This window comes from Sturnus vulgaris, chromosome 2 (assembly GCF_052056855.1).
Source record: "Sturnus vulgaris isolate bStuVul1 chromosome 2, bStuVul1.hap1, whole genome shotgun sequence".
Taxonomy (NCBI): domain Eukaryota; kingdom Metazoa; phylum Chordata; class Aves; order Passeriformes; family Sturnidae; genus Sturnus; species Sturnus vulgaris.
Genome location: NC_142244.1, coordinates 19,600,916 through 19,612,702, shown reverse-complemented (window position 1 = coordinate 19,612,702; position 11,787 = coordinate 19,600,916). Strand labels below are relative to the sequence as shown.

The window sequence follows — 11,787 nt, the reverse complement described above, 5'->3', positions numbered from 1 at the left end:
GCATTTTGGTTCTTTTTATTCTCTTGGGAAAACCACTCTTTAACTTGCTCCATCCACATCTGCACAGAGTCAGAAATTGCCTGGAAATAAAACATTTAGGAGGTGTTTTATTCCTGTTCCTCAGGTGTTTTGCCTCTCAGACTGGCAGATGTTGGATGCTGGGAAGACATCGTGATGAATTGTTTGTGGGGGAAATAAATTCCTGACATTTTCACAGGTTATCTGCACAGCTGGTTAAAATACAGCAATTCCAAGGTTTTCATACAATTTCCCTTAGCCAGGCTGCTGGGAAGCAATGCAGAGCCCAGGCTGCTAAAGAACTGGGACAAGAAAGTCACAAAAAATGGAAGAAGATGGATCTGCCAAGGCCTTTAAAGCCATTATTTTTCAAGGAAAAGTGTCTTTGCTTAAATAAATTCTACAGGCATTAACTGACGTGGCTAAAGTATTCTAGGATGTCAAACTTCTTGTTTGTTCATTTTCAGAAGGAAGAAGTTAGATCCAAATATAAGTAAGACCTCTGATACAGTGAAGTATTTATGTTTGATTCAACCATGGGGTTTGTGTAACTTTTTTCTTTCTTTTTTTTTTTCTTTTTTATCCCCAGAACTGCCAGTTCAAACAACTGTAGAAAGGAGGATCATATCACTTATTTTTCTTTCTATTTATTTCTGTATCTGGAGCTCTGATGAAATTCTTGGTGTTAGAAAAGGTAACTCTGATTTGTACACCATCATCAGGTATATAAATATCACATCCTTAGCACAGAGAAGAAAAAAAGGTCTTTGGAAATGAACACCAACACCAGTATTAACTAGAAACATCTCATTTTCAAATTATAATTCTACATATGGCTTTCTGTAAGGTCTTGTGCAAACCCTCTGCCTCATCATCTCTCTCTGCAAGCTGTAGCTAAGTGCAAGAATTAATTATGTGACCTGTGGGAAGTGAAAAAGGCTTGATGAGCCAAGACCTTCCCATTCATTTCATACCTTCATAAAAGCATTGTTCTGATTTGCACCATTTCCAGCCAAAGGAGGATGGATGGTACTTGGAAGAATTGCATCAAGACAAAATATTGCTTTTGGCATTTAAATGCAAAGTTGATAGCAGCTTCAGAAATGCCTGACCCTGACAGTCAATGCCAAGGGCTACATTTCTTGTATTCTGTAATTCTCCTCAATTATTGCTCCAAGACTCATACAGAGAGAACAGTGCACAGTGAGGGCTGTTACTAATTCTTTGATCAAAATCAGATGATTTGCTCTTCTGATTTTTTAAACTTTCAAAGCTGCTCGTGCTTTGGTTTTTGCTATAAGAGTTCTTGATGCAATGTACAGCTTACATGTTTACCCCAGCTCCTGAGCCTTGTACATGTGTGAGAAATAACAATCAAGGTACAGTAAATTTCCTGAGGATTAATGCCTGGCTGGGAGTGGATGAAGGTCAGCAGCACAGCCAAGGATCATTAACCCAAACTGGTCATTAATCTCAAGAAATTATTTCATGCCAAATTCATTATTGTTATTTTAAGCTGACAAAGAAAAAAACATGGTTGTAGGAATTTTTATTTGATAGGTTTCATGGTAACATCTAGCATATTTTAAAAAAATTCATTTGACTTGGGAGAATTACATGAAGTAATCAGACCACCAGCCCATCTCCCAGTGATTGATTAGTTTTGCTTTCTTTAGCATATGTGATATCAGAAAGGATTTATACAATTTTTTTTCCATGTGCAATTGCTGTGGACCTTATTTGTGTATCTATTTACAGGTTTCTATTCCCTTCCCAGACTCTAACTCCTAGAGCTTACTTACATCTCTCTCTAAAATATCTGTTTGACTGAACATGTGCTCAGGGTATTACATTTCAAAGTGATGTTCAAAAGGCTGGTTTTTGCACAGTGAGGATACTACAGATTTATTCCCTTTAGAAGCAGTATTGTACCTTAGTACTCCCTTTCCTGAAATAAGTCCCAAAACTCCCCTTGTGTTTAGGCACCAAAGGTTCCAAGGAGCTCAAATATCCCCCCAGTTTTCTGGCATATTCCAAAGTACAACTGATACAGGTGACAGCTGATGTAAACCCTTACAGACTGAGCAAAAGGGAGGAAAAGTGCAATACATCTTACACAATATGAGAAATGTTTAGATCCTTCCAAAGCAAAGAGCATTTTTCTTGTTTTCTTTGCTTGATCTGAGTTTCTTCTTGCTAGGAAATTTCTCCCTGTGAGGTGCTCCTCAACTTTTCAGCCTTTGTAATTTAAATACCTCTAGGTGGGGATTTGCTGCTGTAAGGGACAAAAGTGTTTGAGTTCAGTCCTCCAAGTTTTCATGCAGCAGATGCAGATCTCCAGGGCTTTGTCTCAACTCACCACCACATCACAAAATGTTTTCCAACTTTGCTCACAAACTTGAGCCCCACACTAAGAGACCAAAGTGAGGCAGAAGGAGTGACAAGGATCCATCACTGCAATTTTCCTGGATCCAGCTGAGTGGATCAACCTGCAGTGCTTTGGAGCATGGCTCACCAAGCAGGCACCTTGAAAGTTTTAATTCAAATCACCTCATTCCTTCTTCCTGACATATGTTATGTCTCTACTTGTAACATATTTTTAGTATTTCCTTTAAAATATATTAACAGGTGTGAGTGTGAAAAACAGACAACTTAAGGATGTTGTTGTTATTGGACAAAGACTCAGTTTGGGTGTAGTCCAATGAAAATGTTACAAGCCAAAAATAAAAAAGTTTCACAAATCTCACATTCTGATTGTAGGTCAGGCTAACTCAGCCAGGAATGTGCTAATCTTCAGGTTCCTTCCCACATTATATTCAGTTTCTTCTTTCAGTCATGCTTTTTCATGTCTTTTTCTTTTACTTTCCCTTTAAAAAAGCTAAGAAAAATAATTAAAGTCTTGATATAAAGTTATGGAAAGCCGTACAAAACATGACCTCTCGTTCATAGTCCCTTGCACTGAGATTGTGTTGGTGGCAGTTTGCTCCTGTCTTGTAGTGCCATAAAATCCCTCATTATGTGCCAAATTTTGCTATTCTATTTTTGACTGAACAATGTATCATTTCAGAATGTGATTATGAAGAACACTCCAAAGGTTGTTTTGAAGGAAAAACCCTTTTTAATATTTCTTTATTAGGTTTTCACACAAAAATACAGACAGGGAAATACAGAGAGGGAAACCTTTTCTTGTCTTTAATTTTCTGAGTTCCCGAGAATTCACTCATATTTTCAATTTATTCCTTTCATATGAAGTAGTTTTAGACATTCACTATTTTAAAAGCTCCAATCACATTTTATTCTTATTCTTCTCTTGTCTCCCATTCTAATCTAGCCCTCAGAAAGTCCAAGTCTTTTCCTGGCTTCAACAGCTTTCCATCACCCATTTATGAGACTCTTTACAAAACCAGGACACAAAAAAATGGTATTTTATTTATATATATATATATACACATATATATATACACACCCACATATATATATACACATCATGAGGTAAGATATAATACATAAATTACCATGTTGAAAATTTCCATTATAAATATATGTATGCTTAAATATCTCAACATCAATACATATAATAATACAATAATATTTCCAATTTTATTTCCTCTCCTTCTAACCTAAAGTATGCCTATGGTATCTCAAACAAATTTTCCCTGATTTTCTATGATGCTGGTTTATTTTCTGATGGATGACAATAAATTTATCCTGAAATGCATAAGGACAATTATAACTGTGTTTTCTAGGTTTTCTATCTTCTGTTTATGAACACTAGAGTAGCTACAACTCTGATGAAGTCAATAAAAGTATAAATTAAAAAAGGTAAATTAAAATAGTGCATTTAAACCCACTCAGATGCCTATGATGAGACAAAATTGCTGTTAATTATTATTTTCTCTAGCACTGTCTAATTTAAATAACCAACTGACTGTGGTGTTGCTGCTTCTCTGTACAGGCCTGTACAGAACTTAATTTCTTGTGAGTTCCTGGGGAAATCAGACATCATTCCTGCTCACTGAAGGAGGAAATGTTGGTAACCAGTTATAAAGGAAAGCTCCACCACAACTCTGCTGCTTGAGGTGCTGTGGTTTAAAATGCAAATGAAAACCAAAGGACTTGGTCATTGGTGACTTAAAAACCCCAATTTCATTTTTGCCATTAGCAGCAGGTTTTTCCCAGGTTTCTGGCCTAAATCCAGTTAAAACATCTATATATGACTACTTACTAAACATTCCCTTTCTGCTTAGTTGATTATGGCATTATTCACTTTCTCTCCTGAAGTGCTGAAATACTTCTATGCACTATTAAAAATTCCCTGCCTTTCCCCTGAGGCAGCTGCATTTCAGTGTTGGAGTGATGTAATAATTCCTTCAAGAGCTTGCAATTGGTTTTTAAAGCTTAACATGAGCCCTGGGATCTTTTCAGGAAGGACTGTACACAAGCATCCAGCACTCCTGCTCTCCAATATGTCATCCCTGGACCATTCCTTAGCAGGTCTAAAAATCCTACAGCCATGCCATGCTGTATTGCAGCAATGTGATGGCAAGAAAATGATCTACTTTTAGGAAGATACTTGCTCAGTTGAAGAAAGAAATGATGAGGTTTCTTCCAGCCTTCTCCTAGCAGTTCTATCTTTGAAGTTATTCTGCTGGCTCTACTTCCTCAAATGCAGCAAAACAGAATTCCCAGGTCCAGCACAAGCCAAGGTCTCTTCCAGGAGATGCATCTATGAAATGTCTGAGAATTTTACAGAGGAAGCCTTTGAGGGCTGACAGGAAATCATGGGTTAAGGATTCTGTATGAGAGGCATGGCACTGAATTCTAGATGGGATGAAGCCATACAGCTTAGTGTAAACAAATGATTATGATTGCTGTCAAGATCAATTTTTCATCTCCATAAAGCCCAGTTTAATAACATGGCACAGGCACCGCTGAAAAGTGGGAGTATCAGCTTTCCAACAATATCCCCAAACTGAAATAGAATCTGTTTTGGCAAAAACAGCACAGTTGTCTACCAAGAAAAACATTTTAGGTAGGTAGTTATATAAGCAGTAAAAATAAATGTTTTATAAAATTCACCCACAAGGACTTAGAAGTATTTAAAAAACCCCCCATAATAATTAACAAGATTTCATGAATTATGAAACAGCCAAAAATAATAATCAGTACAGCTGAAGGAGGTGAAGTCATTTCTCCTACTGCACTCCAAAGTTTGACCACCTGGAGAGATTAAAAAAATATATCCAAATAATTAATTTTCCTAATATGGGCACAGTGCAAAATTCTGTCTCTTAACATGACTTCATTTGGCCAAAGGAATGGAATTTTATGAAAGCTTAGTATGCTTTACAAGTACTTGTTTCTCTGGCACAGCAGCAAATCTTTTGGAAGGCAGATAAAATGAAAGAGCATCTACTACATTTCCTTTGGAGCCAAAAAAAGCTGGTATTGTCTCCTGAAGAGAAAGTAACCTTTAAATTAGAAGGTAATATTAATACAAGATCAGATAAATTTACTCTGGAAACTGAAATATTCTGAACTTCTGAGTTTCTAGAATTGCTTTTTTTTAGACAGTGGAGCAAGAAGCCTATTTTAAGATAAAGCATGGAGGTTTATTTCCGTAACAGGACAAAACCAATCCTTGAGTCAAAAACCTCATCTTTGGACGTGTGAATATTAATCTCTGGATGTCTGATTGCACTGACTTTGTTAACATCACCTTTCTCCTTCACTGACCTAGGCAGTCACCTCACTCAGGATTTGAGTGTTCAGGGCATTAATAATCCAACACAGACATTTAATGGGAATTAGACTCTGTTCAGCTCTTTCTTCTTCTTTTGATCAGAATGTTTTTGGGTTTTGTTGAGTAGAAAAAATTATTGATCCGATCTGTGGCCTGAAATTTTTCCTCATCCTTAATTTTGCAGAGCTTCATTTCTGTTCGAGTACTGCCTCTAGCTCCGGGGTCCCAGCACAGGAGGGACCTGGAGCTGCTGGAGAGAGTTCAGAGGAGGCACCAGGATCATCAGAGGGATGGAGCAGCTCTACTGGGAGGAGAGGCTGAAAGAATTGGGATTGTTCAGTCTGGAAGAAGCTTCAGGATCATCTAATTGCAGCATTCCAGTACCCGAAGGGACCCTGCAAGGAAGATGGACAGAGACTATTTACAAGTGGCTGGAGTGACAGAACAATGAGGAATGGCTTCAAATAGTAGGATTTGAGTGAATATTAGGAGGAAATTATTTTACTGAGTGAGGGTGGGGAGGCCACAGAGAAGCTGTGGCTGCCCCTGAATCCCTGGAAGTGTCCACGGCCAGACTGGACAGGGCTTGGAGCAGCCTGGGACAGAGGAAAGAGTCCCTGCCCATGGCGGGGATGGAATGGGATGAGCTTTAAGATCCCTTCTAACCCAAACCAATCTGTGCTTCTGTGACTCTGAAGTTCAGATGCTTGGTACAGCAAGGATGCTGTCTGGTGTTGCAGACAAATGTAGTCTTTTATTTATTATTGTGAAATAGAGCTTTTTGGGGGTATCAATAGAAGGGCTTTCCCGGTGCGTTTCAGAAACTGCCTCAGCCCCTCTTTCCTTCGTGCTCGTGCTGCCTCCCTGTGGCCGTTGTTGTGATGGAAACACGCTCTGTGAAGCCGGCACCGAGACCGGGAGCAGGAGCAGGGCGCGCTGCCTCCCCGCCCTCAGGGCCAGGGCGGCGGCGAGGTTTAAAACATAAACACTCGGGATGTTTAATGCTGTTAAACATTAAGTGTTTAATGGATCCAGGCCATCACGCCGCACTGCAGCGGCCGGACCCCCGGGCCGAGCACATCTCAGAGCTGCGGAGCGATGCTGACGGGCAGCGGGCGCGTCCCGCCCCGGTCCCTCCCCTTCCCCCGGATGCGGCCGGGATGGCGCTGCCCACACCGCGCTACGGGCCCCTGGGCCCGCGGGGACCATTCCGGGACGTGTACGAGCCGGCCGAGGACACCTTCCTGCTGCTCGATGCGCTGGAGCGGGACGCGGGCAGGCTGCGGGAGGCGGGGTACGGCACGGCCGAGCTGAGGGGGATGGATGGTGTTGGAGCCGTGGGGGAGCGGACAGAGGGGCTGCGGGATGGGGAAGGGCCGAGCTGAGGGGGCGGCTGGTGTTGGAGCCATGAGGGAGAGCCCAGAGGGGCTGCGGCATGGGGAAGGACCTGAAGGCGAGGCCTGGCCTGGAGCGGCTGAGGGCGCTTGGCTTCTTCAGCCTGGAGGAGAGGGAACCACATCCATGTGTGCAGCTTTCTCTGAGAGGCAGGGGAGAGGCCAGCGCTGTTCTGCTCTCTGGGACCTGAGGGAAGGGCCTGAAGCTGTGTAGGGAAGGGTTAGGGTGGATATCAGGGAAAGGTTCTTGTTCCAGAGGCTGGTGGGGCACTGGAAAAGGCTCCCCAGGGAACGGGCACAGCACCGGGCTGACAGAGCTCAGGAAGTCTTTGGACAGCGCTCCCAGGGATGCACAGGGTGGGATTGTTACGGTGTCTGTGCAGGTTGGACTGGATGATCCTTGTGAGTTCCATCATGCTCAGGATATTCTGGGACTCTGTACTTCAGTACATGTTCTATAACTCTGTCTTGACCAGTTCTGTGTCTGTTACAAACAAAAGTCATCCAGAGTGTTCTCTCTTTAGAGTCGAGATCTGCCTTGAAATAGGATCTGGATCTGGTGTGGTTTCAACGTTTCTGGCTTCTTCCATCCTTGGACCCTGTGCACTGTACATGTAAGTATAACAGCACCTAAACTGCTGCACGCAATAATAAAGGATGCTTAGCCCAGGATGCTTAGCCCTTTCATACTATTTCTCATTTTCACATTTTAAAAACTATTCTCAATTTTGTAGATTCATAAGTCAGAGCAAGGAGAGCCTGTTGAGCATTTCCGAGCTTATGGTGCAGCCTGAATTACTTACTTCAGGTTCTGTAACAAATCAGTAGTGCTCTGACTGGAAATCCATTTTCCCATTTCTCAGATAGTTGCTAAGCCTGCACTTGTGTTTACTGAGTTTAATTCTTGTGGGTCCCTTTTAACTCAGACTCTTCTGTGATTTTATAAGCTAGCATGTGGTCCATAGAGTTAAACTTCCAGGTACAGTAACCTATAATTTACACTTTGTAATATTTCCCTTTTAGATGCACAGATATCAACCCCATGGCAGCTTACTGTACCCAGGAGACAGCTCTGCTTAACAATGTTCACCTGCAGCCTGTCATTACTGACTTGGTAAGAGAGAGGTTTCAATAGTATCTCCTTCATAGTTTGTGTAATATTTTAATACTTGCTGGAGATCATGGAGCCAGACAATAGTTAGGGTTGGAAGGAACCTCTGAACATCACCCCTTGCCAAAAAACCCCCAGCCAACTACTCAAGCCCTAAAAATTCATTGTATTAATTAAAAAAAATGAATCTGTAGATATAGTTTGGAAAGTGCTGGACGAGGAATTCTATAGTGGCCTGACATTATCACAGCCCTTTGTCTAAAGTTATGCAATTCTTGGTTCTCAGCCTTTTCTGGTCTATTTAGAACTTGTGTCTGTTGTTACCTTTAGTTTCTTATAAAATTTGATATGGAGAAAAGCTAATTTTCTCCCTTTTATATGTTTATAAAAGATGATGTAGCTAGGCCACAATAAACGGGATTTTAAATGGTTGAACAACTTTACTATATAAATGTATTCTTACAAAATATTTGGATTCTTTATGTTTCCAAAAAAAACCACAATACAATCATCAACTTCACCTACAGGTCAAAGGATTATCCCCAAGATTAAATGGGAAGGTTGATCTCCTGTTGTTTAACCCACCATATGTGGTAACACCTTCTGAAGAGGTAGGAAAGTGCTGAAATACACAGTAAAAGTAGTATTGCTACTGTGTGTTGTTGTGACAATTGTGTCTTTCTGTATTATGACAATCTTTGCTTTCCTTCTTCCTAGGTGAAAAGCCATGGAATAGAGGCATCCTGGGCTGGGGGCAAACAGGGCAGAGAAGTAATGGATAGAGTTTTTCCATTAGTACCAGACCTGCTTTCACCAGGAGGATTATTCTACTTGGTCACAATTAAAGAAAATAATCCAGGTGGTCACTGTCCTTGGACATTCAAATATGTCAAACCAGGTTTAACATGGTATAAATCAAAATGTTGATTACTGCTAGACCAAAAATGTAAGCAAATTTATCAAAATTAAGAGCTCTCCAAGCTAGTTTGGGAAGTGAAAGTGTGTGGGACCCCAGCAGCTCTTCAGTAGTTCAATTCCAAGTCTGAAAGGTGGATTAATTATGTCTAAATTAATTAATGATGCCAGGCCAGTTCTTTCTTATGGAAGAGAATGGTGGTGTTAACCTAAAAGGCTTGGTGGGAAATGTCAGCTTTCATTTTACAGATGTAGAGAAAAGATTTGGACTTGTTCTTCTGATCTAATGCTTAATGGCCACAAATGATCATGTAATGTCAAGATTATTCTTCACACCTGATTTATTAGGCAGCTTTTGTGAGAAGGTGCTACAGATTTCACTTTCCCCTACTGTTTAGTTTCATACAGAATACTAGCAAAATACTGAACTTCAGTTTGTAAATGGTGAGCTTTGTTTGGGCTTACTGGGAGATTATTTTGCATAAAAATTCCTGTCTGAAAGCGTTGGAGGACAGAGTTTATAAACTTTGCTTTACTGTTTGACAGATGTTTTAGAACTATCTTCTAGAAGCAATTTTAACTCTTCTGTAAACACTGCACTTTCCATTACAGATGAAATTCTGGAAACAATGAAGAAAAGTGGCTTACAAGGCACACAAGTACTTTCCAGGCAAGCAGGACAAGAGATGCTGACAATCCTCAGATTTAGGAAGTCTTGATAACTTCTCTTCACCTGCCAGGTAGTAGGCATGAAGAAAACTGAACACAGAGTTGTCAGTTGGTAAACACGGAGGTGAATGAAATCTGCCTTCTGTTAATGGCAGGAACGTACTCATACAAGCAAAACATCAAGAAAGAAATGAACCCAACAACTGAATTAGGGAATAAAGTATCAATGGGTTCATAATGATCTCATATCCTCTGACATAACCAATGCCACACACCAGAGTCTTACTTCTACAAGCCAGGCACACACATCACTTTGAATTTGTAGTCTTCAGCTGTCATTGGTCAGAATGAGGGTCATTTTACACCATCAACATTCACAGCAAACTGCAAGTTTACAAGCAGCAATATTAAGACATCCTTCTGTTGGCTTAAAAAGTTCTTTATTCTCCCAGGATCAGCGTCCTCAGCAAGGATCACTTTGGCCATGATTGGACCAGAGTCTTCCACATCCCTCTGACCTTCAGAGAAGAAGAAGAAAGAGCTTGGTTAAAATACACAGATGCTCAGAGTTCACCACAAAAGCATTTGGAGGAAGTTTGGCTCAGTGACAGATGAAGATACAGTGGCACTTTATACAATGCAAAATGTGAAGGCAGAGTTGTTTCACTTGTTCTCACATACCTGTCCAATATTTTGCTGCTGTACTACTCAGGGTACTGAACTTCTTATTTCTTCCATCATATGAAGATGTTCCAGCAGCTGACAAGGAGGATTCTCCAATCCTTCAATCCCTTGTAACGAGCACAACAGTTCTGTAACTCATGGAACACCTTCCCTGAGCTTCAGAGAAGGCTTCTCAAGGAATGATGGAAAAATTTATTTTAGTAATTGTACATATTTATATTGCCATTGGGATTTTTTTGAGGAATGTGGTTTTGCAAATAGAGATTGAATTTTAGTCCTTTTCACTTTTTTCCCCCCATTTTAAAGAAACACTGATGTTTTTCTGGTGTACACTGGAGGGTTTTCTGGGGCTCTCATTGTTTTGTCTGTGGATAGCTTTGCCACATACAAAGCTTAAATAAATTGGCTTCAACTCCCAGCTTACTTTTGACCAAAAAAAACCCAAACAAGTTTAGAAGGGGTAAGATGGAAGCACATTTAAAAAATATTTCCATCATGGTTCTGTAGAGATTGACTTGCAAGACTTTTGTTTGTGTAATGCTCCTATAAACATTTTTCTGGTATTTGTAGTAATTCGTGTCATTTTAGCAGAAGCTCTTACTCAAAAACTGTGACCATTCAAAGTTGAAAGTGGGATGATAATTAGATGTAGTTATGCTAAATAATTGCAGATACACACAGATAATTGCAGATAATTTGACTGCAGATGGGACCTAGAGCTTGTAGGATTTTCAGATTTCAAGTTCATGGTTGAATGCTACCAAAACCTTTGGCCATGGTTCAAAAGTACTTTGTTCTCAGGTGCTGGAGTTCTTATCTAGCCAATTACTAAATACTTCTCAGTTATTATCATTACCATCCTCTTCAATTAAATTAGGAGGCTCTGCTATGGTAATAAAATAAGATCCATTTTCTCCAGGGTGCACTGAGCACTGCTTTGGTTTCTCTTCTTCACCTGTAATGTTTAATAGCTACAGACAGGTTTAATTATGAGGCCACATCTTCCTGTAAACTTGATAATTGCTCTGAGTCAGCATTACCCGAAGAATGCACAGGAATATCCTTTTTATCAACATGACTGGAGAAACCTTTATTGTCTGGGCATTAGAAAGAGAAGGTGATCCTGAGGGTTGAAAAAACATCTCCCCTTCTCTGGCACCTGGCTCCCCCCGCAGAGCAATGAACAAAGTGCAGTTTTTTTTTTTTTTTTGAAAGATGCTCCTGCAAGCAAGGTTTTGATTTTATAAGAAGCA

At 40.4% G+C, this 11,787-nt stretch overlaps 1 protein-coding gene across 1 annotated transcript; it reads left to right on the top strand.

Moving 5' to 3' along the window:
- Positions 1-6,663: 6,663 nt before the first annotated feature.
- HEMK2 (HemK methyltransferase 2, ETF1 glutamine and histone H4 lysine) lies at positions 6,664-11,097 on the top strand. The gene is made up of 7 exons (XM_014888474.2): positions 6,664-7,055; positions 7,680-7,769; positions 8,179-8,269; positions 8,794-8,877; positions 8,984-9,125; positions 9,794-9,921; positions 10,303-11,097. The coding sequence occupies exons 1-6, from the start codon at positions 6,763-6,765 to the stop codon at positions 9,898-9,900; spliced, it is 807 nt and encodes a 268-aa protein (XP_014743960.2). The 5' UTR covers positions 6,664-6,762; the 3' UTR covers positions 9,901-9,921; positions 10,303-11,097.
- Positions 11,098-11,787: the final 690 nt, after the last annotated feature.